This window comes from Pundamilia nyererei, unplaced genomic scaffold (assembly GCF_000239375.1).
Source record: "Pundamilia nyererei isolate P.nyererei 1_Seehausen unplaced genomic scaffold, PunNye1.0 scaffold00011, whole genome shotgun sequence".
Classification (NCBI taxonomy): Eukaryota; Metazoa; Chordata; class Actinopteri; order Cichliformes; family Cichlidae; genus Pundamilia; species Pundamilia nyererei.
The window spans coordinates 6,583,498-6,601,877 of record NW_005187412.1 but is presented as its reverse complement, the minus strand read 5'-3'; the positions used below and the strand labels follow the sequence as shown (position 1 = coordinate 6,601,877).

Below are 18,380 nucleotides of genomic sequence, written 5' to 3'. Positions count from 1 at the left end.
CGCCTATGTGATTATAGGATTGTAGAGGAAAATATTTTCCTTTTTCTCTCATCCACTTTGGGTCATTCTTGTTGACGATCAGATTAGAGGAGACAGCTCGGTCTATACACATTTTATTGCTGCGGAGCGAAAACATGCGAGAACTTTTGGATGTAGTAACCTAACCAGAGTATGAAATAATTCTCTCGTGGAGGATTTGCGGGACAGAGTTCATTGGTGGTGACGGGAACTCTTTCAAGGTTTTATGACCCTTCAGAGTCTGTTTGTATTTCTCCTAGTACAGGACTCTGAAATGTTGTGGTCATAATGAAAACACTTAAACCCCGCTTTCCAGTCATGTTTCAATTGTGTCATACTGGTGGAAAACAAAGCTGATATCGTTGTCTCTGACTCTTTTTCCTTAGTCATCGTTAGTAATGGCGGCTGCCCCTGTTTAAGTTGGCCGCACCAGCCTAAGCAAGCTTTAATCACTTGTCATAATAGAAGAATGTTGCCGTGTCTTGTTCAGGCAATGCAGCTGTGTTCCTTCTTTTTTTTTCTCTCTCTCTTTCTTTTGATTGGTGCTGTGACGATGCTTACCAGGTCAGACTGCATATCTAATATCACTGATGGGGTGGTGAATTGTGGGGTTGGGAGTCAGTCATGCTGGGCTGTAGCACATGATGCGACGTGGTAGGTTTAGCTGGAGGGCTGCAGTCAGCTCGCCTCTGACATCAGCAGAGCAAGTGTGTCCCAGAGATCCTTTGTCATTTGACTGAGATCTAATCTTGGACCAGGAGATGTCCTTTCTCTTAGCTGTATAAAGGCTAAACTGTTAGCACGTGTTGCTCTGTAATTGATTCCCGTGTCATGCTATAGGTCAGTGTGTAGCCTATGTCTGATCCTGCCAGTCAGTGCTTTCACCTTTTGTTACCTTCTGCTTGGTCTCTGGAATCTATCTGTCCTATATAGCAGTTACTGTTTCTGTTTGAAGAATGTAGCATAGAAGCATAGAAGCCCCCCATCCTACCTGATCTGTGACCTCAGTAAACATTTATCTTACAAGATTATTGTCTCGGTTGTTAGTTTCACATCTCACTGACACAAACTTTGTAAGTCATGGTCCCCATCAGAGTCAAAGCATGACAAAGCATGGTCTGGTTTAAGGCTGCCATGCCTTGTGATTGAAGAGCTGCTGCCATATGAAGCTTGAGTGTACCACAGTTTCTCAGTCGACCCCTCGCTCATCACATCAGGTTCCAAACCAGGATGCAGTGGTGAACATGCTTAGCGCCGGGCCTCTAAACCAGTCTGTAATACCACATCCATTCTACAGATATTAGACTTCTTGAGTCTGACCTGAAACGATTGCTCTACATTGAAGTTTACACTGCTAGTTTTGTCAGTCTGTCAGTTAGCAGTCAGTTCAGTAATAAACTCTACTGACCTGGTCCCATTGGTGGCAGGTATACCCTAACCACAACGCTGTGTCTACAAAGTTTAATTCTGGTATCATTTAGTCTTAAAAATGCAATATTTTTGTTAGGCCACTAAATTAAAACAAAGTCTGCGCTTAAGCCACATTTTATTCAATTCCTTTTTAAAGAGGAATAACTTAAGAAAAGTGTTACTGTCGGTATATCCACACTTAATTACAAATCACAGAGAATTTATTCGGATTGATGTTTACATGCGGTTGATATAAAATGACAACATTTGTAAAAAGCACTGCAGACCTTCAGAGATGCCCTTCCTTTCTAGTAGGTTGCAGAGAGAGACCATCAGTATACTCATCTTACTTGAAATAGTTTTAATCAAGCAAACAGTCACCATATGTGAACACCTTAGTGTAGGATCCAAACTCAGTTGTTGCACAGGCCTGAAACTTGTAGCGTCATAAGCATTGAGTGTTTAAAACCTCGGAAATGAGACACGTTTTTATAAAAATGCAGCTGCGTAGGATACGTGGAATCACTTTCTTTGTAGAGTCTGAATCGGATCCAGCTACATCAAAGATACATGTTTTATGTAGACAGTGATAAGTTGCATGTAATGCTTCCATGTCTGTCTGGAAGCATTGGTCCCTGAATACCATGAAGTTTACTAAACACCAAACTCAGTCAAGTGTCTTTGAACCTGTGCCAGCCCTGAAGTGTCTCTGCAGACCTACAGGAGAGAAAGCCCTGACTTAAACACTTATTTAACATTATGGAAGGCAATTCATCATTTCACCATCATCTTTTCATCTGCTGCCTGCATGTCACCGTGTCATAGTCCCCATCTCGCACATATGTTCACCACTACGGAAACACACATGGAGAAATACAACACACACACAGACACACACAGGATGTTATTATCTCCTGTGATCTTCTGAGCTATGTGGTCCCAAATGTGTTTGTCTCTTTTTTGACAACAATGAATGGCATAGTTGGAATACTTTAGGACAGGAGCACAGTTATCCGCACTTGTCCTTGGATCCTGTCTGGCCCGAGCATTCATGCATGCATGCACACACACACACACACACACACACACACCTCCCCACAATGCAGGTTTAACAGATTTCCTGTGGGCTATTGTATCTGCTAGAAGATGGCATCCTGGTCTGAACCTCCAGGTTGAACAGGCCCCTTGTCCCCCTCCCATCTCTCTCTTTCCTCCCTTCCTCTCTTAATCTCTGTTTTCCAGCCCTCCCCTTTAATTCCCCATTTTTTTTAAGTTGACCTCTTATCATTTGCTGCCCAAGAGACACTACCTCGTGTACAGAGCCAGCTATCTACCCATCTGTTCATCTGTTTTTGCCCTTAGCTGCCCCTCCTTAACCCGGTCTCCTCTCTTCCTCCATGTGTCCGGTGATCCCCTGCGTAACCCCTGAGGAGCAGTCTAAACACCATTTTCAAAACCAGAGCCAGTTGGGCCTCCTGCAAAAACAAGAGAAGGATCAGACACAAACACTCAACTCTCTGACCAAATGCCTGCCTGCTCCTTAGACTTTGGCCCTCTGTGCTCTCGTGTGCCACGTGGCTTATTTATTCCTTTCTCTTTTTTTTTCGGAAGATAAACTATTCAAAGTTTATCTATAAGAACAAATAATTCATCTATTTCTCCAAACAGTGGGCAGGTTTTATTTTGAGCTTGAAGAATTGCATATGTTTATGTGAAGGCAACATCAGCAGCAATTTATGTCTCTAACTATAAAGTCAATAGATTGATAAACCGGTTTTGTCTAACCAGACAACGTATCGGGAGAAGCTTGTTTTTTTTCCACACTTTGCAGATGTTTTGTGTCAGGATTGGAGATGACTCACGCTGTTGTTGCTCTGGGACCTAAAACCTGTTTAAGATGCTTCTTATTATTGTAATGGTCTCTCTCTGTGCCCACAGTTTTCTAAAAATGGCTCAGTTTTGTCACGCATAGAAAATTATTGATTTGTGTGATACTTAAATCGTCAGTAAACAGGAATGTTTGGAAGTCTAAATAATAAGTCCTTCCAGGAAGATTTTGGGAGAACAGGACTCTCTCATGGAATATCTAAACCTCTGTCCGAACTTATACCCTGGACAGTCTGAATCAATAAAACGGTGTAACAGAGAGGTCCGCCTTTCAGATGTGTTGTTTTCTTAAATGATGATTCGTCATTTAAAAATCTGAATAAGAAATTGGGACAGTAGGATAAATAAATATTTGTTGTTATTCTCAGTTTTAGCTTTGATTTAATATATAAAGTTGCTTAATTCCTGTTTTTTGTTTTGGAGTTTTTTGTCCCTGTAAGTCTTGTGTGCGACATTTCCTCTCATGCTCAGACCTTCATTTAGAACGGGCACCATCGCTGACGATTTTTAAAGAAAATAAATTCTGAACATGCCACTTCCTGCTCTGTGGCATGCATAGGAGATGAAATTGCAACCCCAGAGCAGGACATCCTGTCTTTGCTCTTTATGGGGGCGTTGGGATTCAGCTAGGACCTGCTGCAGTATTTCACAGTAATTTGAAGGTTTGATTGGTTTACCAGCAAAAAGTCTCAGTGGGTGTCATAACCACTGAATTTATTTAAAAAAAATCAAAAGTAACCAAATGTTACTGTAAGTGAGATGTGATTCTGTGGATTCCTATGTGACGTCATTTTACTGTTTTTTGTCTTTTCAGTTCTGCCAGCCTGGAGGCTGGAGGCTGTCCAGAGATCGGAAAGCACCCACTTTCTTCACCGTTGTGCTGACAGATATCGATTCAGACCGACACTACTGCTCCTGCCTCACTTTCTACGAGGCCGAGGTCAACCTGCAGGTACTCCACAGTCTCTACCTTTGACCAAAACGTGGACTACATGAACTCATCTGCAGTCTCATTTCAGCTTAGAGAGTTTCTCCTCTATTCCCTGCTCAGTCTGAACCCACCACCGTTTACAGATCCACACAAGCATGTCATGTGTAAAGTGGAGTGGACAAGAACCTGTTGGCGACAGTATTCAATTTTACTAGAATTGCAGCAGAAGCCTTCAAACAAGCATTATGTGCCACTGAGTAAAAGAGAGAAATCATAACGTGCTGTTGGAATTTTTCAGCCTTGCAACTCACTCGATCGTTTTATGTTTTATCTTAAAAACTTTTGCGAACAGCTGGAAGTGAAATACCTTCCAGCTGCTCTATCTTTGCTTTTTCCTAGTTTTTAGCTTCTTAAATGCTACATTAGCTCCCCTGTTAGCAATCAGTGCAGTGTTAATGATGTGTTGGCTGTAACCAACATGATCTGATCATCAGTGATCGCATTGATATTTGATCAAAATGTCAGATCGGTGCATCACCTGTAACCCCTTGAGCTGCCATGTGAGCCACAGTAATAATACAAATCTACAGTCACCTGTCCTCTTTAGTAGAAAGCAGTGCATGACATCATCACCTTGTAAGCCCCTGATATCAAAATGTTGAAGTCGGTTTCTTCCTCCTCCCCAAAACGAGGTCACTGTCATTCTTGTGTGCTTTTCATAACCAATAGACACCCTTAGGGATATGAAGCTTGGGCAATGTGACTTTCTGTTTTCATTTTAGGCTTATTGATTTGCTTTTTGTTTTTGTTTTTTTGCCGTCTTTGGCACTCTTCTTTAGTTCTCAGGAATGCTTGTCGCGTGGTTGATGTCTTCCAGAATGTCGGGCGTTTTTATAAAACAGCCTGTTTGCATCCAGCCTAATAAATTGTGACTTGGCCGAGGAAAGACAGGATAGCCTCTGCTCCCCTTCGGCATGCGATTTACTCATGCATACAAGACTGCGTTTGATTGCAGATTAGTGGTCACGGCACCAATGTCCAAAACCCCCATAAATTATTGATTACTACAGATTAGTTTCATTGGGATCATTTTCATACTTACCAGTGATCTTGTTAACTTCTCTCCCTGCCAGAGGCCCACACAATACCAAGATAATTGTTTCACTGTGTTGGCCTTTGTTGGAGGCCTTAAATGACTCTTTGTCACTCTGCCCACTGTGACCTCACATCCTTTCGCATGTGGAAGGCAGTCATCAATCACATTCCAGTTATATCAGTTTAACATCTTTGAGGGAAATTTGAAATCGAGCCCCGTAAGAGAAATGTGTCAACTTCAAAATAGCAACGAGTCACTTTGGTGGAATGCCTGAATTCAGCTCTGTTGTAGTGCATCCTTTTCTCATTAGCATTTGAACTTGTTGTGTGAATCACATTATAATTACATTTGTATTAAAGCATGCCTCAGTTTGCATAACTGAGTGCATTTTTCCACTTTGCTCGCCTCTTGTTGGTGAAGTCTGTGAAAAGCATGTTAGGGTTTACAGATAAGTGGATCACCCTCATTGTGAAGAGTAGGAGGACTTTAGCGACAGGATTTCACTTTAACACGAGGATGACCTCTGGAAATTCTATTTCATGCAATTTTGATAATGCTCCACATATTTACCAGACATGATCGAGACTACAGGGAGAACTCGTACTATGCTCAAAAAACACTTTTTTGAACACTTTTTTTTGTGGCAGTAGAGGAGTGTAAACGTATGTATAATCACAGAGCCGGTGTATCTCAACATGTAAACTTTGTTGCCAGGTTGGAAAAGTGGGACTCTTAATGTTTTCACTCAGTCAAAAACCCCACACCTGAAGCAGGTGGTTGTGTGTAAAATAAAGTCAATACAAACTGTTGAGAAACCTCATTTCTGTTTGTTCTTTTTGTTGTTTTTATATGTATTTTAATCAGTAATACATGTCAAAGAGTCCCTGATGCCACGTGGAAAGCTTCAATCCATTGAGTTATGGACATTGGACCTCTGGGGGTGTCTGGCACTGGGACACTGGCAGCAGATCATTTTGGGGGCCTTGAGTATCGGGTTGTTTTAGCTTTTTTTCCAGTTAAAATGGGTCAAGGCCTTGAACTCTTTGCTATGGTGCTGGTGGTGGAGTGATTCTGAAGCAGATTTTGTAATGTTGTCAGCCACATTGTCCTGAAGGGGAGTCACGGAGTGCCTTTTTCCCCAAGGTGGGGGGGCATGCTTGTTTTACAATAATATTTAGATATCTCATGTATGCCCAAGTGCCGTGCTCGGAAAGAATGAGGGCTTCCAAGCAGAGCGTTGCACTGATTTTGATGTTGGCACATAATGTATTAGTTTATAAAGTGAGAAGTTAATCTAATTAATTTTGAAGCTATCTTTAGGCTTTTAAAAAAAGCATGAAAACAATACAGTTTGTCTTACAGTTTAACTGATACGCTTCACTCAAACAGATTAAACTAACTGAGATGTTTGTGTCTGATAGAGAGACACTTGACCGAGATGCGTGTCTGCTTGGTGTAGATTACATGCTGTAGCATAAAGACTGACCCTATAAACGTTTATTATCCACCACACGGCCTTATCTTTTATCTGTCTCGCTCATATTAATCATTAGGTCAGGCTATATTTGGTCTCATCGAGACCATCGGGGTACCTCAAACATTCCAGCGTTCACTTCAGAGCGCTGAAGATCTTCTTGAAACGTGAGGGTGTTTTAACAGTCTTAACTGTCTGAGTTGACGTCCTTATCTGCTCAGCTAGATTTCAGAGAGCGTCCAGACAGGCGGCGCAGGAATGTATTTTGTTAAATAATTGAACCAAATCTCTTCCCCCCCCCCAAATTCTCAGATGGATAGAACAGATATTTTGATCCTGCACTCCTTGGTGCTGGAGATACCTAAGCTCTTGCGGCATGTTTTGACTGCCTGGAGAAATATACTAGACTGTGATAAAGGCTTTAGTTTGGAATGAGCGCCGAGAGATTGGCGTATCAGTGTCGTAATGCAGCTCGTGGATCTCAATAGAGACCAGATCGAAACTGTAAATTTTCTATCTTACACAACAGATACTAAGCGCTGTGCAGTTGTTAACTTGTTTGGTATTTTTGTCACTGATGTTTTGCATTTGCTGTATTATGATGTGATCCTAGGAGAGAAGGAGGATGAACTTCCTAAAGTCATTTTTGACTCTTCTGTAAGCAAATCTCGTTTAATCTTGGTCCCTTTGGAGAAATCTTTTATTAGCATCATCGTAATTGAAGAAATTAACAGAGTGGCTCTGCTGGCTGTACTAAAATGCAACATTGTGAAAGAGGATAATTAATTGTCCAGCCTTTCATGAATGTTTTTTTTTCTGCTCACTGTAGACAAAGGAGGATTTTTAACATTTCTTTGGGCTGCATTCAATTCAGTTAAAGGCCATTTTATTTATACAGTGCCAAATCACAACAGTCTCCTCAAGGTGCTTCTTATTATAAAGTAACGACTGCTCTTTTTATGTTTCAGGGATCAAAGAACATTGAAGCTGATGGCGATGAAGATGAGGAGGCAGAAGAGGATGGCCTGATCCAGCCAGCTCAAGTGTTTGCACCAAAAAGTCTCATTCTCGTGTCCAGGCTGGATTATCCCGAAATATTCCGGGTAATAAGACACCGCACGATTAAATCTTGATTTAAAAAATGTTTTTTCTGACCGTTCAGAAGAATTCTCAGAATTTTTGTCAAATCTGATTTTCGTCTTGCAGATACTAATCTGCTTTGTTCTGTCTGTAAAATGGGTGTAGTGTAGGCATGCACTTCAGAAAGTACAGGAGTCTCAGGTGTATAAGAAACTTTGAGCCTTTCATTAAGGTCAGTTTGTGCTGGCGTAAGGCCAGTCATACCATCCATGGTAATAACCTTACTAGCAGACCTTACCTACTGAGGATCCTTTGCTCTTGGCCCAAAAAGAGAAAATGCAGACACTTATTAAGCACATTGATGGTTGCTTCTTTCCTTTTTCTCCATGTCTTAGTTGTCTTCCACGTGTTGTTCTTACAGGGGTGCTTAGGGCTGATCTACACGGTCTACATCGATAGCCTGAGTTTCCCTTTGGAGGGATTGGTGGCCAACCTTTTTACGTTCTTGGTTCCTGTTGCTGGTGGATCTCAGGTAAGTCTGACCTAAGAGAGAACATGTCCACATATCACTGTCTAGCTCTGCTGTTGGGTGGTTTTTCAAGGAGGGGGGCACAGGTCCAGGACTTTGTGCTAGTTGGTTGTTGATGTCAACCCTGCTCTGCTTTCAGCCAGATTGTAAGTGGATGACTGAGTTTCAGTGATGCAGACTGATGTTTGCTTTGCAGCCAGTCACCACCATCATGTTCAGGGTTCAGGCGAAGTTCTAGTCTACTCATTCTGCCATGAAATAAACTCTTAGAGTGGAGCAAGAAAGAAAATCTCTTGAACTTTATCTGTAGCATTTTTGAGGACTGTACTGCACTGTCGCTGCATTAGGATCCCTCTTGATGTCATAATGTATTTTGGTGGCCAAATGTCAGAAGATAATGCTCCGGTAAGCTAGGCATAAGATAATTTATTTAACACCCGGAACAAAAACGCAGCCCGCTCATTCTGCCACAGCGGGTTTCTTGCTTTCTCATCTGATTTTGTTTTAAATGATGGATAATGTGCTGTTAGAAGGAAGAATTTGGCCCCTTCTGTTCTCTAGCAAGACGCCACAAAAAATCTCATGTCCTCAAGTCTGCCAGACCCAAGCAGACTCATTTGTCAAAACAAAACACAGTTGAACATACAGGTATGCCAGGAATTGTGTGAATGAGGACCCCATGAGACCTTTATATGATACTGTGAGATTATATCAGAGGATACCTGCACACGGTGTGAATCAGGATGTATTTGTGAGAATAATTACAGCACAGCTTTTAGGTGACTGATTAGAGTCTGTGTTGATCTGAACAACACGTACACACTTTGGAAATATGTTTTTGAATCTTTGCAGTGCATGAATCATGTTTATATTGATGCAGCTGTGCACCATATCAGTTATGTTTTTGATTAGTGAGAAAAAGACTTATTCAGATGGTCTGCACAGTGTTTGCATTGAATAGAATGCATCTTCTTCATGCCCCACGGGCTCAGAACAGTCCTGTGACTGTCAGTCGTTGGACTTCTCAACCCTGTAGACGTGATGGTCGTTAAAATGTTCTATTGCTGTTGTCTGACTGTCACGCCCTTTTTTTTCTGTTTACAGAAGCTATTTAGCCTGGGAGCAGGAGACCGTCAGCTCATCCAGACACCCCTGAACGACACGCTGCCCGTTACATCCAAGAGTATTGCTCTACTCTTCCAGCAGTTGGGTGGGTCAAGGAACTGTGATAACTACTAACCAGCAATCATGAGTCACAACATGACTTATTTATGACTTCATTGTTGTATCTGAAATGAAATGACTAAATGTCTTGTCATGTATTTATTAACATTACCCTGCTGCAGTTTATCATGTACTGTAGACTCAATCACCATGTAAGTATTTCTAGTAGCTATTATAATCTGACAGCAGTCACATTTAAAAGCATAAGCTTTAAAGCATTCAATGTCTCAGCTTATTTAGTAAAATGCCTTTATGCTTGACATATTTCACATTTATTCTTATCAGATTTTTAAATGCTCTGTGTAACTTTGCTAATCACCTAGTGGCAAACTCCACTACTGTAGGACTTTTGCGGTGAGCCATTAAGAGCTCGGATTAGTTCTACATGAAATGCGTCTCAAGCACGGCTGTGCGTTTTTCTCTGTGTCCCATCAATGTTTCTGTAATTTTGTCTGGGTAGAAGGAGCCAATAATGAAGATTTGATTAGGTTTTGTGGTTTCGGATTGCAGTGTTTGCACAATATGTTAATGGTCCAGACTTAAATGATTTGAACAGGCGATACGTGCTCTGGTAAAGAACCGACGTGCCTGATACGCAATGACTCAATCATGAGGGAGTCCAGACGTATTTAGGGAGTGTGTCTATTGTTTTTCTTAGCACTCCAAAAAAACCCGCAAATTGGCAAAAGCCACGCTGTGAACTTTCTGCATTATGTTTGCAGATTTTGGGGTTATTCCTAAACAGCGGGGCTTATTTCACTTTTTGCATATGTAAGCCGAGAGTGTGATTAAATCTAATTCACCTGAAATCTGATTTGTAATGGAAAGTTGGCCCTCATTTGGTCTCTCTTGATTAGGAGAATGTGCTTCACATCAGAGTAGATTCTGTATCCTGACTGTATTAACACCATCCTCGTTTTGTTTGGAAGCAGCAAGGGGATTGGGAGGGGTAGGTGTTCTTACACGATATATGCAATTAGGGTCATGTCAGAGCATGCATTTGTTGCCAATTTGGATACACAAAACAAAATAATGTTGACATAATAACGAATCACGACCAGTCAGTTTTCCTGAACCTGCTTCCTTTAATCAGGAGGGTATATTTGCAGTTCAGAGCAGCAAGTAGGATACAGTACATGTGTGCTGGAAAGATGAACTGCACATGTTAGTTTTTTTCTAATGTTTAGAGTCACGTACGAATAGCACAATGATTACAGTTCGGTTGCTCGGTTAATAATTTTGAAAATGAAAATGAATAGACAGGTACTCTTCTGCATGCAAATCAATATCTGAACACTGCTAAATGTACCCAGAGCAGGGCGATATGACCAAAAATATTTATCACGATATACATTTGAAAATTTGTGATAACGATAACTGACGATATAATTGACACTAGACAAAATAATTTACAACTCCTCAACTTTATTAGTGCCAAAAAAAACCAACATCAATGTATTTTCACTTAAACAAGCAGCTTTTTTAAGTGCATTAAAGTTATATAAAAAATTAACAGTGCAAATGCAAATTCCTTACTGACAGTTTAACCAAAAGGCATTTCCAGTGGAAATTGGCCGACATATCCTCAGCGTAACCATGTATAATATCCACAAAACTTAAAAAGAGGTTATACACACACAATGCGGTAATATTATGTTGAAGCACAGTACGTATCACTCCGCGAGGCTCCTGCCGTAACACTCCGACAATCCATCAAGCGTTGCGGGTTCATAGCTTAGCAAAGTTGTACTGAAACATTTGACAGATTTTCGAGCGCCGTGTACGACATAAAATCATTTCGAGGTCAGTAAACACAACCAGAATTCATACATAAGGCACACGGGATTATAAGGGGCACTGTCGATTTTCAGAAAAATCAAAGGATTGATTTTAAGTGTGCCGTATTTTCCAAACAACACGGTAATAACGACGGCCCGCTAGCATGCTCTACCAAAAATAGTGCTTTGTTGTGTACCTGACGGATGAAAGCCAAACCAGTTCCACACCACTGAAGTTGCAGCATTTTTACAAACCAATTCTGGTTCATTCGTTTCATTTAACGATCCACTTTCGCTCTTCTCATTCTGCATCGCCGCCATGTGCGTATGTAAACAAAGGCACTGCGCACGCGCGTTTTACCCACGTTCTATCGCGATATTTCATTTTCCTATCGTTGCCCAACATTACACTGGTATTACTGTGAACGGTATGATATAGCCCAGCCCTACCCAGGCGTTTACAGAAAATGTCATATTTATGATATTTCTATCATCATGACTTTCAGGAAGAAAATTACCTCTGACAAGGCTAAAGCAATGAGATATTTAGCATAGCTTTAAACAGAGGCTAGCAGAAGGGAAAAATAGCTAGCCAGAAAAACCTCAAAGCCACAATTTGTCACTTTTTATAGTTACTTACTGTAATACAAAAACTGTCTGTTGGTTTGGCTGGGAACTCCTACATGATTATAAGTTGCCTGGCAACCACCTACCAATGGCTAAAATGACTCATGCACCTATAACGCCCAATAAAAGCCTCATATCGTTTTACTTTCATGACAGTGACGCTGAATTTATCAAATACTGAATGTACTCATTCTTGATATTTTCATCTTGTGATGTTTACAGTATACCATGACTGTAATTTAACTTATAAAGTCAGGTTCACTCTATCAGAAGTTTAATGTTGGATAAATGAACAAATGTACTTCAGGCAATGGGGTTTTGAAACCACCTCAATTATTTCAGTCTGCATGTTTTGTTTTTTTTGTCTGCAGGTTTTTTCAGACTAAACTGTCCTGACCATCTCGTGTCTGTAAGCTATATATGTAGACACGGCATCGGTATTATCTATTCTTTATTCCACTCTTGGCAAGAATATGAAATCATAATCTTTTGTTTTTTTTTATCTGTCCTGCTGCTGTCACAGGTTGTTATATAATAATTATTTTTTTATAAAGGTGCAGGAAACTGAAAGTTACAGACATAGTTAGACAGTAGAGTTAATGATTCCTCTGACCTTAAAGCCTGACTTTCCTGCACGTTGATTGGAAAGTCGGTTGATGAGTTACACGTAAGCGTTTTGTTTCCACTTATTAGCTCGTCCTTACATCCATATAAGGATCAGCTACTAGCATGGGGACAGGCAGGTCGGGACATCGCTCTGTGCGCACAGGTCATCGAGTCACCACAGAGGAATGTGTGTTAAACATGTTACACTGCACAGGAAGTACAGCCCCCCCCAACACCACCCCCCGGCCGGGAGCGAGATAAATCCGACCATCAACAGCCCGACTGTTGTTGTTTGTTGCCTTTGTCTGTTCTGTTTTTGCTGCCACTTCTTTTATTTAGGGCTCGGAAACGTGTCGCTGTTTCCATGAGATAAGCAAACACCTGAACACGAGGTGTGACTGTGAATTGGAAGCCTCGGTATCTCAGTAAAAATTACGGACAAAAATACATCATTTGGTGCCTGTTATGACTTTTTAAGTCACGCTTTTTCATTTTAAAAAGGAAGATTTTTTTTCCTTTTTTGTTTTTTTTGAGGTGCACGTTTCCTGTTTATTACTGAAGCGCTCCATTCAGGCAGCCAGACTCCAGACCCAGCGCCCCCAGCGGCGCGGATGTGTCTGCCGGTGTTCCTCTTTCCTTATCACTCCGATGTGTGATGAATTGGTCTGTCAGTTGCTTGATAGGAAACAATAACAGGAACTATAAACTTAGAATTCTTCCTGATCGTCGCATCAGTTTTTGAAATATTATTTATACTGTATGAGAGTGTGTAATTTCCTTTGTTTTTCAGAGATGACTTTTCACCTACCTTTATATTCAATGTTTCAGTAGAAACTGTCCTATTTGAATGCAGATTTATTTTCACAGCTAGTGGACACAGTGCAGATTACACAGCGTCACTGTAATTTTATTTCCAATTAATGCAGCTGCACTAAATAACAACAGTAGTAAAAAATAATAATACAAGCTAAGAAATATAAACAAAAGTGAATTTGCCCTTTCAGTTTAGTTCAAAGTATTCATATTTTTAAAAACATTGTATTTTCAATTATGCATTTATTTGAATATATAAATTTAGCTCAGTGTTCCCATCTGCATACATTTGCTCTGTGTGTATAGTAAACAGAGAGTGCAGTGCCCACATACAAAGACAGACTGTGGTAGCTTCATTTAGACAGGAGGTGATAAAACAAAGAGGTAATACTAATTGAAGAACTGGCACAAGTCAGCCTGCATTACTGTAACACTCTTCTTCTTTTTTTAAGTGCACTTCCCAAAAAGTTTTTTTTGTAGCGTGCAATAAAATTTTTACAACTTCAGCAAGAGCAGAACCACATTGTGTTGTAGTCTTCTACAGAACTGATGCTAAAGTAATTGTTCTTGCATACAAAGCCTTAAGTGGTCTTGGCTACACTGCTGTCAGTGTTTTGCGTTCTCCTTTCATGCCCTCTGAAGTCATTCTGTACTTTTCCATCACAGCCGGAGCAAATTTCAATGAGATGAAGTCCTGAACTTTCTATATTAACATTCTTCACGTTGTTCCGCCTAACAGGAACGAGCGTACAGAATATTTTTTCCTTAGAATTTCAGTGATTCGGCTTGAAGCTTTTATGGTTATCGTAGAACTTCCAAGTGCACATTGTTTGCTGTAATCTGTTGTTGAAGTCTGAAAGGCCTTCACAAATCAATTTTAGATGAATGATCTGGAAAATGTGGACGTCACATTCCAGCAAATACCTCATTTATTTCATTCTGTGTTGGGGTTTGGTTTGTTTTTTGTCATTTCAGGAATCCAAAATGTTCTTAGCCTATTCTGTGCAGTTCTGACAGAACATAAGGTCTTATTCCACTCCACCAGCTACCAGCGGCTTGGAGAGGCATGCCGTGCCCTGGAAGCTCTCATGTTTCCTCTTAAATACAGGTGAGTATGTGTTTGATATGGCTGGATGAGACAGAATCTCATGTGACTTTCCATTGACTGCAGTTGTGACTTTCTTGGCTTGTGATCTGACTGATCATTAACTTTGTTAATTTTTCATTCATTTCTGTAAAAACAGTTTTCTGCACCACATTAGATCACCTTTTAAAGTCACACAATTTAACCTTCTTTAACCTCTTTTTTTATTTTTTATTTTTTTTTGTTTGCTTGAAATGACTCAGATGTATGTGGTTAACCTCCTTCCCTTTCTCCGATACGTTTGTTCATCACTCTCCCTTGTGAAACATATCTTCTAAGAAAGGGTATTTTAAGCTAATCCGGCCAAATGGGTTCAGGGGTTCTTAAACATAACACTAAACAACAAAACATGCAAAAGGAAGGAAGACGTCAGGAGGAAGGAGACAGTAAGCCTTTTTCACAGAAGACGTCTTGAACCATCATTGTAGTAATATTAGTAACAGTTTAACGACTACATCCACATGATTTCCAGCCATGGCGTGCCACCGTGTCTTTATGTGAAAGCAAAGTACCAACATCAAGTTGATCTAATGTGGTGTAGTAGGATGCTAATACATATAAATATTTATAAGTATGAGATATATGGTCATCTGCCACTTTATTAAGTATACCTATTTAACTCACTGTTAGCGTAAATATCTAATCAGCCAATCAGCTGGCATACAACTAGGTGTATTTAGGTGTGTAGACTTGTTGAAATTCAAACTGAGCATCAGAATGGAGATGAAAGATGATTTAAGTGACATGGCATCGTTGTTGGTGCTCTGTGGGATGGTCCGAGTATTTCAGAAACTACTGATCTGAGATTCTCCCACACAACCATCTCTAGGGTTTATAGAAAAAGAGGAAGTGTCCTGTGAGCGGCGGTTATAAAAGAACAACACATTGAGCACTGAAGCAACATTCAGATGACTAATTTGGCATGAACAGCATTCATGACCACACTGTGCCCATCTTCTGATGACTGTTTCCAGCAGGATAACTGTCACTAGATCTCAGTCCAATACAGCAACCTTGAGATGTGGGCATGCATGAGCAGCCGGCAAATCTGCAGCAACTGCGTGATGCTGTCGTGTCAACATGGAGCGAAATCTCGGAGAAATCTTTTCTGCAACTTGCAGAATCTATGCGATGAAGAATTGAGGGGATCCCTTTCTTTGCTTGCAAGGTGTACCTAATAAAGTGTCTGCGAGTGTATTTAGTTCCTATTAACAAATGAGCAATCAAAGCACTAAAACCATGATGCTACTCTGCCATTCCTTGCGTTGTGTGCCTGTATCCTTCATTGTTTGCTTGGTCTAAGTTTGCCAACAGCAACAAGAACAGCAAAAATCAGCAGCGGTTTATTTGTCTGTCTAAGCTGCTGGAAGTTTGCACAAACACAGTCACACGTCTCAAAAAACCCTTTTGTTACTGAAAAATGTAAAACAGGACTTGCACAGAAGTAACGGGCGTTTCAGATGACTGGTACACAATCGTGGTCTCGAGTAATTCTGTTGTTCAGGTAGAATTAGAAGCCACTATGTATTAACATGATATGAAACACTGTGTCCACACACAGTGTTCTACATTTAAATTATCTGGGGTTTATTGCAATTTTGACACAAGTTTCCTGTAGATGATGATGATCATTTAAAATTTCCGTATAAATGTCCTCCGTGCTTTACTGCTCTCTTATCACTTGAAATAAGTTTAGTCATCCGAGCTCCATTTTCATCATCGCACGCAATCAAACACAACCTCTTCCCTGCGGGGATGTACTGTATATTTTAAGCTTCATAGTTGACCAATCGTTGCATAATTCTTCTTAATCTTTCTTCCGAGAAAATTTGTGCGTTTTCCTTGTGTCCATGCATACAGCTACCCCTACATCCCTATTCTACCTTCGCGACTGCTGGAAGTGTTGAGTTCACCCACGCCCTTCATCATCGGCGTGCACTCCATGTTTCAGAACGAAATCCAGGATCTGGTGAGTGTAGACGTGTCACAGACATCCAGGAATTTGTCCTACCTTCATGCACAAGTTAAAGATTAGAAATTGTTAAAAGGTAACAATGAATCATTAACAGACAACTTAAAGTCTTTAAAGGCTTATTTTGATATCCTCAAAGCAGGTCTTGCTTTAAGGACTTTTTCTTTCTACTGACCAGCGAAATTGACATTTTTATTTTTTCAGATTGTTTTTGCACACTGGGTTTTAAAAGATTTCTCTATATTTAGCTGGTTGCATTTGACTCTCATCAGACTGACCTGTCAGTGTTTTGTGTGTTTTGATCAGTTGGATGTTATCATTGCTGACCTGGATGGAGGAACAATAAAGATTCCTGAGTGTATCCACCTGTCCTTGCTACCTGAACCTTTGTTACACCAAACACAGTCTACCCTGTCCCTGGTGAGCCCAAACGCAAACTCACACATGCACACAAAAACACCTAAAACCACATTATTTAAAGATGATGGCATCTAAAGTGAGCACCCCAAAATTTTAAATATTCCCGAAGTTCCTTTTCTTTGAACATTATATAATAGAGTAATAGAGTGGGTTGTGTTCTGTATACGAAGTGTGCTCAGAAAGTTCCGTAATGCCGGCCAAACAAAGCAAAAAACATACCTGACCTTTTCAAGGTCGTCTCCTTGCAACATTTAAATCTCTCCCTAGAAACCCTGCTTTGCAATTTAATTGTGGAACATACGCGTGCACAAAGAACAAATGCTGACAACCTGAGCCAGCTTCCATCACTGTTATTGAGCAAAGGATTGAGCTACAACTCATGTCGGCCAGCTTGAAGACAGCTCCTCAAGTTAGATGGGTATCAAGGTACATGCTCCTAGATTGACACCCTGAATTTATCCCTTAGGGTCACCGAGTTGTTCTGCTGTAATACTTGCCTTAAGCAAGGCAGGCAAATTGTACATTACAGCAGTGCCCTCAGTTTCCAAGGATAGCAAAAGACACATGACCTCCCTAAGTGGGCCCCACCTGTCTCCACTGTGATGTGACAAGGTCAGAGCCAGGAGTCAGACGTGGAACCTGACTTGTTAGCATAGCTAGTAGGCTAAAAGAACATAGAAACTAGTAGTTACAGTGTTAGTAACACTTTACCTGTTGTTTTATAGACTGTTGTTGGTGATGTCACATTATTTAGAACAGAATGGGGATGACCTGTGGCTGGACGGGCCCCCTGTGTATTTTTGTTTTGGGCCCCAACAGGCTGGAGAATCAGTACTGGCTGTAATATCCTGAGACAGCTGAGGAAGAACACTTGATCTGATCTGTGCCACGTGTTGTTTTTTGATTATTTTTGTTCCCGGCCACACTCTGAGACTCTTCCTGAAAATCAAAAATGGTTGAAGGCGTGTATTTTGACACAGACAACATGATCCAGTTGCCATCAGAGACTGTCACATGCAGGTAGTCACAGCAGGACTTTTATGGAGTGAACTGAACTTTGCCCGAGTGCAACGTATGTTTCCTAGACAAACAATTGTCACAGGGAGACTAACTTGAAGGGATGATCAGGTAATGTTTTTGTTTTTTGCAGGAGGTGCTGCAGAGCTCTTTGATTGCACAAGAAGTCATCTGTCATTTCATCCTTTACAAAGACAAACACATCACTACGCATATATAGAGAAATAATGCTAATTCTTATATTTTGTTTAATGAAATGTTTGCTTTCCTAATGAAATAATAAGGCACTTCTTGATTACCACATTACCTGGTCACTCGCTGTGCACCCGCAGCATTCCCTAAGTTAATGTTGGA

General features: G+C 40.6%; 1 protein-coding gene across 2 annotated transcripts in view; it reads left to right on the top strand.

Moving 5' to 3' along the window:
* sbf2 (SET binding factor 2) overlaps positions 1 to 18,380 on the top strand; it is a 104,990-nt gene that overhangs the window by 33,228 nt on the left and 53,382 nt on the right. For both annotated transcript variants that reach the window (XM_005724339.1, XM_005724338.1), the window contains exons 3-9: positions 4,130 to 4,267; positions 7,785 to 7,919; positions 8,318 to 8,428; positions 9,530 to 9,635; positions 14,449 to 14,581; positions 16,478 to 16,586; positions 16,896 to 17,009. In XM_005724339.1, coding sequence (XP_005724396.1) covers positions 4,130 to 4,267; positions 7,785 to 7,919; positions 8,318 to 8,428; positions 9,530 to 9,635; positions 14,449 to 14,581; positions 16,478 to 16,586; positions 16,896 to 17,009 — 846 coding nt within the window. The remainder of the gene's footprint in view (positions 1 to 4,129; positions 4,268 to 7,784; positions 7,920 to 8,317; positions 8,429 to 9,529; positions 9,636 to 14,448; positions 14,582 to 16,477; positions 16,587 to 16,895; positions 17,010 to 18,380) is intronic.